The 16479-nt window shown below is 42.5% G+C and overlaps 1 protein-coding gene across 14 annotated transcripts in view; it reads left to right on the top strand.

The window, feature by feature from the left end:
- Positions 1-5202: 5202 nt before the first annotated feature.
- The window catches only part of LOC119973412 (voltage-dependent calcium channel subunit alpha-2/delta-1), a 726559-nt gene continuing 715282 nt past the window's right edge, over positions 5203-16479 (top strand). For 6 of the 14 annotated variants that reach the window (XM_038811472.1, XM_038811474.1, XM_038811479.1 and 3 more), the window contains exon 1: positions 5204-5831. In XM_038811472.1, the coding sequence (XP_038667400.1) occupies positions 5734-5831 (98 nt within the window). In that variant the 5' untranslated portion in view covers positions 5204-5733. Of the gene's footprint in view, positions 5832-7271; positions 7291-16479 lie in introns of those variants that run through there. The other 8 variants (XM_038811481.1, XM_038811478.1, XM_038811482.1 and 5 more) reach the window with 4 other exon arrangements.

Raw genomic sequence — 16479 nt, forward strand, 5'->3', positions numbered from 1 at the left:
CATTGTTGCACTCCCTGTATGGTACTTAGACTTAGCTACTCTGTACAGAAGATTGATGGTGCAGGATAAGGTTCTCAGAGTGAGAGTTGGGGTAGGTAAAAGCAGAGAATTTATAGGTAAATTAGTTAGATACCGGAAAAAGAGAGCAATTGAGAGAAATTGGCTTATGGAACTGGCAACACATTGCAAAGTCTTTGTCAGTTACCTACTTTCTTCTGAAACATTGGGAAACAAGACTACGTTTAAAACAGGATCAGGTGGTTAGCATAGTTCTTCACAGTGCCAGGGCTCCAGGTTCGATTCTTGGCTTGGGTCACTGTCTGTGCGGAATCCGCACGTTCTCCCTGTGTCTGCGTTGGTTTCCTCTGGGTGCTCCAGTTTCCTCCCACAAGCCCTCAATGATGTGCTTGTTAGATGAATTGGTCATTATGAATTCTCCCTCCATGTACCCGAACAGGAGCCAGAATGTGGCGACTAGGGGATTTTCACGTAACTGCATTGCAGTGTTAATGTGAGCCTTCTTTGGACAATAAAGATTATTGGAAAGGGGGAAAAAGGTTTTTTATCAACAATAATCAATTGTGTTTTACAGAGCACTTATTCCCTCTCATCATTTCATCTGTGGTGATCATTGCTGGAATTTTCACATCCCACATGTAATAATCCACTTCAGTAAAATTAAAAACAGTAAGTCACCGTGGTGAATTATCGCTTGTGGTCCACATGACACCGTTGTTGTTCCTTAGCTCATGTGAAAAATATATTCAGTATGGTGCTTGAGAGTTATGGGCCTAATTCGGTGTTGAAAGAAAAGTGTTAATGCAGTTGAACGCATTAAATTTTTAGCCTTAGGATTACATGATTAATAATAATAACGTGAAAGTAGCCAACTGCTTTCAAATGACCATGATAATCACCTACAATGCAGATAAAATATCAGAAAGATGTAAAAACGTCATTACAACTGTGGCAAATGTGATGGATTTTTAAAATTTTGGTCGCGGGCTGAACTTGTAATTGTCTCAATTTTTCAAAAGTGATAAATGACGACAGAGTGATTTCTAATATTAAGGCCTCAAACTTTTTGATTAACTTTTAAAGCCATAATTTAATCATGCAATAGGATCTTTAACTATTTAGAATTCTGACAGTATTTCTGAATATATTATATAGAGAAACGCCTCAGGAGCCTTCAGCTACTTAAAGCTACCAACGCCTGATAAGATTACATATCAGCTTTAAAAGTGTTTCAGAGAAGGTTTAAAGAGGTATTGCGAGTTTTGGGTCAGTTGAAGAGGCTTTTACTGCTGCACTTATTCTAAGAGCCAGGTTTTGAAAATTTGACCTATGTGGTGACTGCCTACCTCTGATAATCTGGGGCATCAGTACTGGTGTCTATAGAACTGTTGAAGGCGGAGAACGAAAGTACGTGTGTAGGGATCAGCTTTCTGCATTTCTTTCACAGCAACTGGTTCCCTCAAGCCAGTGAACATTTATAGACCTATATTTTTCTGTGCTTTTAATTCTGCCCATTTGCAGGAAATGTTGATTCTGCCCATTTCTATCGCCTGCTTTTCACTGTGAAATGCAGTCAACAGAAGAGGAACTAACCCACTGTCTTAGGCTGCATTTCAAGAGCTCTAAATTTCAAGCAAAGTTCTCGAAATTCAAAATAGTGTTACGACCTGAAAAAGGTGATAGAAGAAAGCTTCTCAGGTCACGAGTTGCCATCTACTATATACAATATCAGTTATCAAGGAATGTATCTCACCTATTTGGTTTCTTGAGGGATAATGTTACATAAATGCCCCTTACCAAATGTGATCATGTAATACTCTTGCATATATATTCGCACTATTCAGAGCTGGCCTGGGTCCATTCCCACCCAGGTTATGCTGTATATATTTCATCCTATGTAATCCGACAGCTACTTTTGTCTATAAATAACCCCATAGCAGATATAAACTTGTCTTCCAGCACAGACGTGATGGGCCAAATGGCCTCCTTCTGTCCTGTTTCATTCGATGATACTATACTAATAGCCTTGTATGCTACTTCATGATATGCAGTCCTCTTATGAGGGAAAATAAAGTCTTCTAATTTCTAGTCTGAGCTACGGTTTATTAATTTTGACCCTGTGTCTGGTACCTCATTCACAATTCAAGTCAAATAGCTGTCTTATATCCATATAACTTACAACAAAATGCATTTCAAATATATGGATCGTATCCCCTTCTGACCAATCCTGTTTCAAATGGAAGTGAAGGTCATTACTGGGGTTTTTTCTCATGACTGACAGTCTTTTATGTCAGTCATTTAGGATTCTCTTTAAGCTAAAAGAAAGCTGTCAATTTCAGTATGAAATTGGTTTCTTTCTGAAAGTATAGGTAGTAAGTTCAGGAAGGAAGAATTTTCAGAGGTTTGAGTTGATAATACTTTTGGAGTAGAGTAAAGTGTCCAATTGCCATATTGCACCGATCATAGGGTTGAGATCTTAAATTTGGTGAGCTTCAAAAAACAGTGAATTTTTCAAAAATAACTTGAAATGGCATTGCAGTGGGCATCACCATACACCTCTTTTCAGGCAACAATTCTTTACCAGGAAATGTAGAATATTGTGTTTAAAACAAGATCATTGAAAATGTTTTCTGACAAGATGTGTTTCCTTATTCATAAAAGTTTGAAACACAGTCAGTGTGAAAGGGTTACTTCTGGGAGAAGGAGGTGACAGTGTGCCTATATGTGAGCACAGTCCTTTTTTAATACCTACCCTCACACTGACACTGAAGATTAAACATGGAAATATTTATCATTCACCAGCAGTGACATCCTTCACCTTTGTAGGATAATATTTGTTGCATCAGAAACATAGTGCGGGCCATTCCTTTCTAAGGGTGCAATGGCACAAAGGGATGAGACCTCGCATTCAAGATTTTCTTAAGGTTAACGTGCAGGTTCAGTTGGCAGTTAGGAAGGCAAATTCAATGTTGGCATTCACGTTGAGAGGGCTAGAATACAAGAGCAGGGATGTACTCCTGAGGCTGTATAAGGCTCTGGTCAGATGTCATTTGGAGTATTGTGAATAGTTTTGGGCCCCATATCTAAGGATCCTGGAGTTGGAAAGGATCCAGAGGAGGTCCACAAGAGTGAGCCCTGGAATGAAGAGCTTGTCATATGAGGAGCGGTTGAGGACTCTGGGTCTGTACTCATTGGAGTTTAAAAGGATGAGGGGGGATCTTATTGAAACTTACAGGATATTGAGAGGCCTGGATAGATGGACGTGGAGAGGATTTTTCCACTCGTGGGAAAAACTAGAATCCTAGGGCACAGCCTCAGACTGAAGGGACTGAGATTAGGAGGATTTTATTTGAGCCAGAGGGTGGTGAATTTGTGGAACTCTTTGCCGCAGAAGGCTGTGGAGGCCAAATCACTGAGTGTCTTTAAGACAGAGATAGATAGGTCCTCGAATAATAAGGGGATCAGGGGTTATGGGGAGAAGGCAGGAGAACGGGGTTGAGAAACATACCAGCAATGATTGAATGGTGGAGCACACTCGATGGGCTGAATGGCCTAAATCCACTCCTATGTCTATTGGTCATATGGCACCTCATTGTGCTTTTATTCAGAAAAGGCTTGATACATGTGATTGGGAATGAAATTACATTTTAGATTTGGTTTCTTGAGGTGGTGGCACACTGGGACCAGGGTTTGAATCCCACCTTGGCAGATGGTGGAATTCGAAAACTCAATTTTACAAACCTGGAATTAAAAGTCTAATGATGACCACAAAATCATTGTCGATTGTCGTAAAATCATTCTGGTTCTCTAATGTCCTTTAGGGAAGGAAATCTGCCGTCTTTACCTGGCCTGGCCTACATGTGACTCCAGATCCACAGCAATGTGGTTGACTCTTAAATGCCGTCTGAAATGCCACTTCGTTCAATGGCAATTAGGGATGGGCAGTAAATGGTGCCCCAGCCAGCGATGCTCAAGTCCTGTAATGAATTTTAAAATATGGTGTTGCTGATCCCTTCAGGCCATATAAATGTATTAATTATAGTTTATTTTTAATGGGCCTTTTAGATGTTTGCATTGTAGCCGATTAAGGCTAATAATTACTGTTGATGATGTTGGCGAACAAACACTCCCAGAATATTCTATCTGTTGTTTTAACACAAGCATTAAACCTAATGCTTTTAAATGAGTTAATGTATGCACTGCAGTAATGGATACACTAGGAATAGCATACAAATCTATTAAACGTTCCTCCACTCGTATCACCAACAGTAATTTCTAGGCTGTAGTATCTACTGAAAGATACATTCCTCCCAGGATGAGCATGGAAGCATTAAAGGAGAAGTTTCGGGACAGATTATATGAGGAGCTGTGACCATAGGATGACACAAACCTTCATGCCTCTGACAAAAGCTTCAACATCAGTTGGTGGAGACTATTCAATTGCTCAAGCCTGTCCCGACATTCCGTTTTTAAATCTTTTTTTTCTACAAATTTAGATACCCAATTAATTTTTTCCAATTAAGGGGCAATTTAGCATGGCCAATCCACCTACCCTGCACATCTTTTGGGTTGTGGGGGCAAAACCCACGCAAAGACGGGGAGAATGTGCAAACTCCACATGGACAGTGACCCAGAGCCGGGATCGGATCTGGGACCTCGGCGCCGTGAGGCAGCAATGCTAACCACTGCGTCACCGTGCTGCCCCCGTGCTAAAATCTTAATTAATTAGCCAGAGCACAAGCTTTCCTCCTGTACAATATGCAGAAGGAGTCTTTTCAGGGAAAGTTTTGTTCCTAGCTCTGGGCAGGGACTGAGCCTCCCCTCAAGGATTTTTTTAAATTTATCTCTATGCACATTGTTAGCTACACTAACTGAAAGGTAGCCACATCAACAAATGAACTACTACAATGGAGCTTTGACATTATTTCCAGTGACCATATGGCATGACAGAACAGCTGGTTTCAAGGTTCAAAAACACCCCCCAGGGTTGAAATGTGGAGAACTATAGGGTGGGAGCGGACTATACATTTTTGAGCAATGGACTGTAAATATGAGTCTTCCTTTTCCTGAAATGATTTTGTAATGAGAGAGTCAGAGCGCAAGTGGAGAACGCGTCTTGTGAATGTTTTTTTTTCCAAAAAGCGTCACCTCAGCACGCAGCACCTCGCTTTTAACAGCGTCGATATAAACCAGGGTTTGATTGCGATGCTTCTGTGACAGGCGATCAGCCCGCTGGCTCCCCGAGAGGAGAGCGAGTGTGCCTGTCTGTCAGTGTGTGTGTGTGTGTGTGTTCCTGCTATTCCTTGTATGGCAACTAACCGGGATCGAGGGAGATCGAGGGGGATTGATGAAACTGGTTTCACAGGGCGGTTGGAGGAGGGCACTGAGAGCCCAGGACAGTGACAATCATCAGCAGTGCATACAATCCCAGGATAAATCCCAACCCAAGACAAAGAGGAAAAAAACCCAAAAAAAACAAAACAAAACTCAGCTGTTTGGAGATGGAAACCGGGCTGATGGCGGCTCCTCAGATCAGCTGCTAATGTCATAGTTTGGGATTATTAGTATTGAACCTACTCTTGGAACCTCCCCTGATTTCATCCTCCCCGACATTAACTTTGGACAGACCTGTGTTTCTTTTTGTTTCCCCGGATTTATTTATTTTCCCTCCCACTTTGTTTTTTTGTAAAAAAAAATATATATCCACGGTGGAAGATGGCTGCTTGCAGGAGCTCAGTCTGTCTAATAGCAGTTATACAGTTGTGCCTGATGCTATCTTGTACATCGCAAGAGAGCTTTCCTCAAGCTAACGAGTAAGTAACGCCAAACCAGTTTGCTGCTTGTCCTTGTTGTAACTGTTGTGTTGCCGGTGCTCAGTGTCTCTTGGCTGTGGCCGCTTTGCTTGTCAGTAACTAGTGTTTACCGTATCTGGCAGCGCATCTCAATGATAAAACCGCGTGCTGTACAGAGAGAGATAGAAAATCTCCTGGTGCATTTGCGATCTGGCATGCAGACCACTGATTTGGAGAAGTGTTAACACGCTCTTCCTTTGGTCGACTCTGTATTTTGTGTGTGTGTGTGTATATATATATATACATACGTGAGTTTCAAGCCTCTATTGAACAACATCAAAAACAGACCCCTGAAAGTTTAACGCTGTCTTGTAAACAGCTATTTACACTGAAAACGATGGCAGAATAGAACGGGCTGCCATGTTTTATTGGGGAATCGCTGTATTCTCCCTGAAGCACCCGCTCAGTCGTGTTGTTTGAAGAAACTTGTTGCCAAAGTTAAGAAAAGGTCTGCATTTTGAGGGCGGCTGGTGGTGGGTGTACAGGGAAGTTTGGCTTGGCTGCTGCTGTCACCGGGACTGACCCCGGCAGTGATGCACAGTGTTTGAAAGGTCTTCTTCATTAAGAGGTGTTGGACACATTTTTTTGTTTTGTTTATAAACAGCGGGTACAATGATGTAAACCACGTTGAAGGACATTCTTGCGTCACTTGCATGTGATAACGTGGCGAGAATAACATTTACGACCCCCCCCCCCCCCCTCCCCTTGCCGCCAGGAAAGGACCAGTTTTGCCAACACGAATTTGACAAGGAGACAAGGCTCCAGAATGCTACCCTAAGCCAGAATTATAGGAATTCTTTAGGTTTTCAACAGACACTCCATATCATTTTTAAAAGATTTTTTTTGGGGCGGGGTAGAATATGACATTTTCAACGTTGCTAACGGAATCTGATATAATGATGGCAACGGGCTATTTATTATCCCTGCTGCACTACCCCCCCAGGGGAAATAAGCTCCTTTAACATTGTGTTTAGTTCATTAAAGTAATGCAGTTAACCCTTTGGGCCAGGAAGCAGTAGAAGCAGTTGCAGTTGACTTGGAGCATGTTCAAGTTTGAATGTTACGGTGTAGCAGGACCATGCTGTTTTTTTGACTACAACCTCAGACGCACTAGTCTAGAGTGGAACACCCCCCCCCCCCCCCCCCCCCCCCGCCTTCTTCCCTCTCCATACCATTGGCAAGCAGGGCATTTACTTTTCTTTAAAATGAACACATTTTCTGCTGCGCTTCAGGAACCGGGATCTTGCACGCGTGTCCAACACCGGTAGAATTATTTGATTGGTAAAAAAAATAAGCGAATGGTTGCTTCCAAATGGAGCAGGTATGGTTTGTGTACTTTGAAGTACTACCCCACTCCGAATCATCTCACCCTGCCCGCCAAGAAACTTGGGCCCATGTGTTTCTGCTTATAAGGTTTGAGGTATTGATTTTTGGCGTTTGCTGCTGAATAATGTAATTTGTGTAAACAGTGGCTCATGTGATAAATGATTGGAATCGAATGATGAACGTGGGTCTGCTGGTTTCTGCTTGTAATGCACAAAAGCCAGTGGCAAATTCTAATGTTACATTATTGTTGGAGGTGGTATAAAGATACACGTTCCCAGGGTTTATAGTAATTCCATTTTCAATGCCCCATTTCATTCAGCTGGAGCAGATTTGATTGAAGTTTTTCTTCCGCTTTCCCATTTAAAAAGTGACTGTCTCCAGCACGGAGGTTCACTGGGATGAATGGTGGACCTGCTACTTGGAGTCTGACAGGGAACCACCAGGAGGTGTGCGAGAGCAAGAGCTTGTTGATTCAGTTCGTGGTTCAAGAATTTATTTTGTCAAGCCGCACTGACAAAAAAGGCATGGCGAGCAAGTTGCCTGCGCTGCCTCTTGCCCTTGGATGGTCTAGATGTGGCGAAGGAAGGCCGAGGAATGAAATAACATGCAAATAGCTTCTGCCTCCAGGGACATGAAACTGACCAAAACGGTTTACTTTTCTTGGCTCGCATCCAGAAGTCCCTTTAAAGAATGCAGGCTATTCTGCTGTCCAGTCAGCACAAGGAAGCGGGGCACGGGCGGTTCATAACTACTCAAATGGTGATGAATTTGGTCTAAGGTGCTGGAAGAGACCTGAACTTGTGTATTCAAGGCACCCAACGCCTACTTCAGGCAAGCGCCCTGAAGACTTCAAAGTTGCTGATTTCCAATTTGACACCGGTGATACGTGTACAAAGGGGGGAGGGAGGGAGGACATCAAATGAAAGGAACCCCAAAAAAGAGGGGAAACAAAGATCAATTTTTCTCCCATTGCTCTTCAAACATTTTTTAAACAAGTATTTGAAGAGTTAAGGTTTCACGTTAAAGGAAGCCTTCATTGACAGCTGCTGGCCACATGCTGTGCTTAAGTTATCTCAGCACAGTCTTTGGCATATTACTTAGAAGAGCCTCCGTTGGTTGTTTCCACATGAAATTGTATTAACTTTGATGTTGGGAATGTAAAGAGTGCGTTTGTAGTTAACCACAGATGCCTTGTATTACCAGTGCTTGTAGGAATGGGGCCATCATTCTGTTCTGCTAATTTACAGTGGTATATTTTTAAACCTGTTAGCTAGCACAAATGTTCAGATCTGTATTTTAGGAATTACTTCTCCTGCCATCTCTGAGTTGCCTAATATAGAAGTAGAGAAGTCATCAGCTGGTCCCAGCAATCCATGGTGCTGTCTGTGCACCAGTGTTAACTCCTTAAGCACCAATGCAGACCAGCTTCCATAGTTCACTATATATACATATGTGAAATTAATTTGTACTGACATTAAAGGTTTCTTTTGATGCCATACTTTTTATATATTAGTCAAAATTTTCAACTCGCATTGTTTCAATGCAACAATCTAGGGTTCTGTAATGTATCAGAGATAGGTGTTGGTGGATTAAAGATACATAATTAATTAAAAGATAAAGCAGAAACACACATTGGATTGTTATTTGTGATTTATTTTTAGTGCCTGTATTTAAAGATGCAGACTTTCTACTAGGAATAGCTGTGACTTAAACAGGTGGAAGGTAAAACTGGCAAGTAGGCATTTTTAAAAAAGAACAAATGTTGTGACTAACTATTTCAAAGTGGGAAACTTGACCAAAATAACCTGCTTCAAGTTTTGTTTATATAATATTGGACATAAACTGTTTTGAATTTTTGTAAGGTTAAAGCAGGTGACTGCCAGGTTTGAGGTTGTGTCGCGTTGCTGCTAACAAACTGCCCAACTTCATTTGCCATTGAAATTATTAAAAATTAAATTTGTTGAAAGGCTTAAAAGCCAAATGATTTTCAGATCTCTGCCTTCTAACCATCCTAGGTATCTGTGCGCCTCTAATTCTGACCCCTCCACCCCCGCACCACATTCCCGACTTTGCCCCTTCACTTGCTTAGGTCCCAAGCTCAGGAATTCACTCCCTAAATCTCTCCACTTCTCCATCACCCTTTCCTCTTTTAGAATGCTCCTTAAATTCCACCTCTTTGAAAAAACCTTTGGTTCCTGAATATCTCCTTATGTGGCTCAGAGAAAAATTTGTTTGATAACATTCCTGTGAAGTGCCTGGGGGGTCATTGTGTCACGTTCAAGATGCTGTTTAAGTCAGGGTGTTGTTACAAGTAGAGAGCAGAGCAGGGCAGTTCATTATCATATAGTCACCGGCACTAAGGAAACTGCAGGGTACAGTACCTTCTCCAGTACCTTTGGGCAGAGGCAGTGGCATAGTAGCATTGACGTTGGACAAGTAATCCAGAGACACAGGGTAATGCTCTGGGGATAAAAGCAAATTACTGTGGATGCTGGAATCTGAAACAAAAACAGAAAACACTGGACAATCGCAGCCGGTCTGGGGACCTGGGTTTGAGTCCCAACATGGCAGATGGTGAATTCAATAAAAAACCTGATTTAAAAGTCCAACGGTGACCATGAAACCATTGTCAATTGCCATTAAAAAAAACCCATCTGGTTCACTTTAGGGAAGGAAATCTGCCCTTCTTACCTGGCCTGGCCGACATGTGATTCCAGACCCACAGCAATGTGGTTGACTCTTAAAATGCCACTCAGTTTGAGGGCAATTAGGGATGGGCAACAAATGGTGGCCTTGCCTGCGATGCCCACATGCCACGAAAGAACAAGGAAAAAAAAACCCTTCAAATTTTATTCCATTTTATTTTCAAGTTGGAACGACTAATTCTGAAATAATTTTCCTCACTGGGGAGAAAAAATGTTTGTTGAATCTTCGTCAATGCCGCCAAGCAGCCCCACCCGTCTGTGCTTTACAGTTTCTATTAGCATAAGACCGGTACAGACTTGGAGGGCCGAAGGGCCTGTTCCTGTGTTGTATTGTTCTTTGTTCTTTTAAGATAAAGTGCATTTGAGGAAAGAATATTGGCCTGAAAATACAACATAAATAATAATGCACAATAACATTTTGGTTTTGACAGTTAAAATCAATAAAATGAGCACTGTAATAGCAAAGGGGATGGTATCAGCGGGTGTTATTATATTGTCACAGACATGCTAATAGGTGCTAATTAGCATCTGTGCTAATATCCCAACCTCTTACTATTGGTCATAGGAATAGAGCTAGGAGAGGGTCTGTTCCCATGTAGAATAAAATATATTTTTCCAGTAGAGCACTGGGCATGTGAAATCTGGCTTGAGCAAAAGTTCTTCTGTAAAAGTAAACAGCTGAATAAATATTTGCTTTAGAATATAATTGATGGGTATGAGCATATGGATAGACGTAGATGATCAAATGCTATTTGTTTGAGTACTGCTGGAACCATGGTTATATTATCAGTGGAATGCCACTGGCCAGAGTTGAAGGATTTAGTTGTAAGGTTCGATTGGTATCACACAGATTTGTTTTATAACATTTGATGGCCAGTGAATTTCATTTTCATAGACGTCTTGCATATGCCAGACTGGAAAAGTATCAAAAACTGGCCAGCAGCTTCATGAAGCCAGAGAACTCAGAATTATATACCTGTATGGTGTCATTGCATTGAGCGAGCAGTCGGATACAGGCTTATTGGAAATTTAGCTGGAGATATATCCAGCATAGGGGCTGGTTTAGCACAGGGCTAAATAGCTGGCTTTTAAAGCAGACCAAGGCAGGCCAGCAGCACGGATCAATTCCCATACCAGCCTCCCCGAATAGGCGACGGACTGTGGCGACTAGGGCCTTTTCACAGTAACTTCATTTGAAGCCTACTTGTGACAATAAGCGATTTTCATTTCATTTTCATTTCATCACTTCTACAGTGAAAGCTTATCGTAAAAGCTGTGGGGTTTTTCCCTTTGTTTCTTGTAGGGGATTTGAGGCTATTGTGGATATGTATTGGCACTCACCATAACTAAATTTGAAATTCAATTGTTTGACGACTGTTTATTCGTTGTCCCAGTAAAACAAAGGGAGTCTTCCGCTCAGCCTCTCCCTGTTCACAGAGCACATTTTACCTCGTCACCCTATGCCCATGCCAGTATTGCTGTCCTGCTCTTTCTGCTGTTCACACTGCTATTCTTCCACCCATCCCTTCCCGTTGAAGTGACAATCGTTTCCCCTCTGCTATTCGCATAGGTCTTCTTCCCCCCCTCACTCCTTATTTTGCACCAACACATTTCTCCCCTGTTGACTCTAGTATTCCTATCCCCTGCTCTAGCTCATAGATTTTGCTGGCACCTTGAGTCGCTACCTGCTCAGTTCAGACTGATATTCTTTCTTGCTGTCCATCTGATTTAACTGGTACCTTTCTTCTGCCCTGCCTCACCTCATGCTGACCATTTTGGCTCCATTCCTACCAACTCATGCTGCCACTTATTTCCTTCCCCTTTTACTGCCAAGCCTGACTCCAATTTAAGACCACTGCTGGTGACAGTGCTGTGAGATATCCTCACCATAGTGTATAACAGGGTTACATCTCTTGAAGTCGGAGCAATATCAGGTAGAAGTGGGGGAGTCACAGCGAGGTGAAGGGACACTGATGGCTTTCTGCAAATATGGGCAAATAGGTGTTAATTGCAAAACACTGACTTCCCTTGTGAAATGGGGGTGATCTGCATGCATTTATTTTCTATCATTATTTCCTTCATTATCTGAAGTTGGGTGATAACTCCGACAGGGAAAATCCTGTCTGATCCATGGAGGGAATGAATCTGAAGATTGTATGAGCTTTCTTGCTCTGTGCTTCCTTATGATTTTGTTGGTGTGCAATTAAAAAGCTGAGAGGTCTCACAGTGAACTGGCACTAGTTTAACTTGCATTCGTTTAATAGTAATAAGAACGTATGACCACTTTGTCCCCTTTTTTGCTAAATAAGGCATTTCTTTCCTCTTTTTGAATATTATTTCAACACTTTCCCCTACAATATAGCAATGTGGTGGTTATGATAGGGGACACAAGTTCAAATCCCACCACGGTAGTTTGAGGACTCAGTTTAAAATGATAGTAAAATTGATATGAAGCTGTCAACTGTAATGCCTTTTCTGTTTGGAAACCTGCCATCCTGGTCCAGGCTGACTTGTGCGTGACTCTAATCCCACACACATATGGTTGACGCAATTGCTCTTTGAAGTGGTGTAGCAAACCACTCAGTTGTATCAAATCTCCAGAAAGAAAGATTTGCATTTATATAGCACTTTCCCTGCCACTGCAGTGCGCTCTCAAAGTGCTTTCCAGCCATTGAAGTACTTTTTCCAAACTACCAGTTGTTCAAGCAGATTTCTCTCCATCATGACTCCCATATCCTGAGACTGAATTTCTAAATTAATGTGAACAGCCTCATGTAATTGAAGTGGGGCAGCAGCCTGGTTTTCTGGACTGCCAGCACCTTTTCAGCCAGACTATGATTTTAATGGGTGGACCTGGCTCCAAACTGGAACATAACACCCTTCCTCTAGCAGCCTGACTGGCTCCCTGTGCTGTGGTAGCTGTATGCCAAGGAACCCATTGCCGGCAAATGCAGCTTCAAAATCAAAGAGAACATGTACTGCATGTATTACAGTTCCATCCATTTGTTAATAGTTTATTATACATAATAGCTGAACAACATGTCAGTGTTACTCTATAGTTATTATGCCTGTAAAGCATATTTCTGAGCAAACTGCGACTGAAAACATGGCCGCCTCCTCCCCTGCAGTCAGCTGCAAATATTTGACATGTTGAATGTTCTGATCTTGGATGATCTTTGAGGTACGTTTGTCCTTTAAGGGCTTCTGTCTACACTTCTGATTCAACAACGGTGCCCGTGATGCAGCGCTGCCTTGAGGTCTGCCCTCAGACTGGTAGGAACTTCGTTGATGGCAGGAATTACACCAGGAGCATCTCATGCCCAGTGAATGGCCCCTTGACCCAGGGAGATTGATTGAACAGGGACATATCTTGAGAGGCAGGGGTTGGCAATGGTGAAAATCCTACCTTGCCAGATCTTCACCTCAAAGAGGAGAATCCTGGCACTGATCTTAATTGTATAAATAGTACGAACCAGGAATATTAGGGCCAAGCACAAATATTGACAAGTATTACTTTAATACTTACATATTCCAAATTACAAATACACCATAGATCTACTAACTGTAAGACACCGAGCAATTTTCATTGTTGGTACGCAGTACAGGTAATATTAACTCACAGCCAAGCCACAGCCTGTTAAATCTGGGAGTGCCTGATGTTGATAACAAGCCCAAATATTGTAGCTCCGTTTGTCAAGGTCAAAATGAAGTTATGGTCTGGAAAATGAATTTTACAGATATCTTTTTATGATTTTTAGAGCTAGTTTTGTTTCTGATTATCATGAGCGGGAGAAACAGACGGTAGGATTATTGTAGATTTGTGTGTCCTGATCAAATGGTGGGTTACTATATTGTCAGACTCCGAAATGGAAAGTGCATAGCTTCATTTTCAGCTGCCTACAGACAAATATCTTCCTTATGCAATCAATAATTATTCCTCCCATTGCATAGATCTACTGATCTGAAAAAAAATGACAATTCCAGAATCCCAAATCAAAATCCTTTAGCTATTCAGTCCCAATTTTGAAATTGCGCACCAAGCATTAAATGTTCAATTATTTATTTTTGGTTATTTATCACTGGAGAGACAGTTGCTCAGCTGTACTATGCCTCAGTGGCTTATTTCCCCTGAGTTGACTTTCAGCGAGTCAAGCTGCTGTGCTTATCTCTACAGGGAAGAAGATGGGTTGATCACAGACATCCCAAATTAGCATTTCAGTGCCGCTCAGTCACAACCAAACAAAACACAAGCTTCTGCAGGTCTAGTCCTGCTAAAACACCATAGAATCCCGACAGTGCAGAAGGAGGCCATTTGGCCCATCGTGTTCTGCACTGACCCTCTGAAAGAGCACCCCATCTAGACCCACTCCCCTGCCCTATCCCCGTAACCCCACCGAACCTGCTCTTCCCTGGACACTAAGGGGCAATTTTATCGTGACCAATCCATGTAACCTGCACATCTTTGGACTGTGGGAGGAAACCGGTGTACCCGGAGGAAACCCACGCAGACACGGGGAGATCGTGCAATCTCCGCACAGACAATCACCAAGGACAGAATTGATCCCTTGTCCCAGGTGCTGTGAGGCAGCAGTGCTAACCAATGTGCCACCATGGTACCCCATCCTCCTCCACTGACTCAGTGTTATTCCACAGTGAAGTCCCCGCAATTCAATGTCAGTAGCCCATTTTACGGAATTGAACTTGAATGACCATCCTCACTTTTCATCCACCAGCCTCCGCATTCAAAGAATAATCCTCCACCAGTTCCGCCAACTCCAGCATGATGCCACCACCAACACATCTTCCCCTCACTCCCCCCTATCAGCATTCCGTAGGGACTGTTCCCTCCAGGATACCCTTCTCCATCACACCAACACCTCACCCTCTTCACACGGCAGCTTCCCATGCAATCGCAGAAGTCCCTTTATCTCCTCCCTGTTCACCATCCAAGGGCCTAAACACTCTTTTCAAGCGAGGCAGCACTTCAACCTGGTCTATTGCATTCACTGCTCCCAATGCGATCTACTCTACAATGGAGAGGCTAAATGGAGACTGGGTGACCACTTTGCAGAACACCTTCAGTCCGACGGAAGCCAGGACCCAAACCTCCCTGTCGTTTGTCATTCCAACTCACCGCTCTGCTCTCATGTCCATATGTCTGTCCTTTGCATGCTGCAATGTTCCAATGAAGCCCATCGCAAATCTTCCACCTAATCTTCCAATTAGGCATGTTACAACCTTCTGGCTTTAACACTGAGTTCAGTAATTTGCGACTGTGAACTCTGTCCTCCACCTACGCCCTGTTTTCATTTCTATCAATTTGTTTTAATTCCTTCCATCGATCTGTTTTTCCCTCACCATTGTCTCCCCCCCACTTCGGCCTGTTCCCTGTTTCAGATTGTGCTCTGACACACTTCTCATCTTTGTTCTGCCGTTAACACATTCTGATCTCTTGATGTGCCACCATGAGCACCCTCGTTTGTCTTTCTGTTCACAACATCCCCACCTATTGTTGACTCTCTATCCAGCTCCGCTGCTCCATGCTCCCCCCACAACAGTATAAATCTGATCCTTTTTCCAGTTCTCTCCAGAGTCTGGATGACTCTGGCAAAGAGTCATCCAGATTCAAAACATTAGCTCTCTTCTCTCTCCACAGACCGACTGCAATTGTCCAATATTTTCTGCTTTTGTTTTAGCCACATTATATCACAGTTTTAAAAGCACAAATTGGTGATTGATTGTAGTAGGATTAGGCTGACGGAATATTATTTGCCATTCCTGATACAAAAGCAGATTCTTTGCCCAACCTGAAATATTGCATAACGGATATGAATTGCCCATAATCTGAGAAAGCCTCAGAAGTCACTCAATTATGTGAGCGCTACATTCGGATTGCTAATGTGGGAGGGTGAGTGTCCATCGCAACTATGTCATGGTCCAAGGGGAGAATCTTGACCCAGTTGCCTCTATCATATTCCTCAGCACATTGTAACAACAGAGTTATTTGTGGTTTTACTCTGTTACTCCTGTGAGTTAATTATGAGATGGTGAAAGTTGCATTTGGCAGTATGGGAGGTTACAACATGCCATTTTTATCCTTAACATGCAGAATTTGATAGGGCTGAATAATTTAGATCTGAAAAGTATAGTAATGAATTAATCAACCAGATGATAAGATGGTTAGTGCTATAACCGATACTGTGCATAAATCATAAAAAATAAGGCAGATTTATGGTCAATTTTTAAATATTCCGATTATCAGGAAGCGTCTATGAGAGTGTGGTAAACCATTGTTGGCTTGCTTGTGTGAGAACTTGTCCATCAACATAGAAATATTACATAGAACATACAGTGCAGAAAGAGGCCATTCGACCCATCGATTCTGCACTGACCCACTTAAGCCCTCACTTCCACCCTATCCACGTAACCCAATAATCCCTCCTAACCTTTTTGGACACTAAGGGCAATTTAGCATTGCCAATCCACCTAACCTGCACGTCTTTGGACTGTGGGAGGAAACCGGAGCACCCTGAGGAAACCCACGCAGACATGGGGCAAACATGCAGACTCCGCACAGA

This window comes from Scyliorhinus canicula, chromosome 11 (genome assembly GCF_902713615.1).
Source record: "Scyliorhinus canicula chromosome 11, sScyCan1.1, whole genome shotgun sequence".
Classification (NCBI taxonomy): Eukaryota; Metazoa; Chordata; class Chondrichthyes; order Carcharhiniformes; family Scyliorhinidae; genus Scyliorhinus; species Scyliorhinus canicula.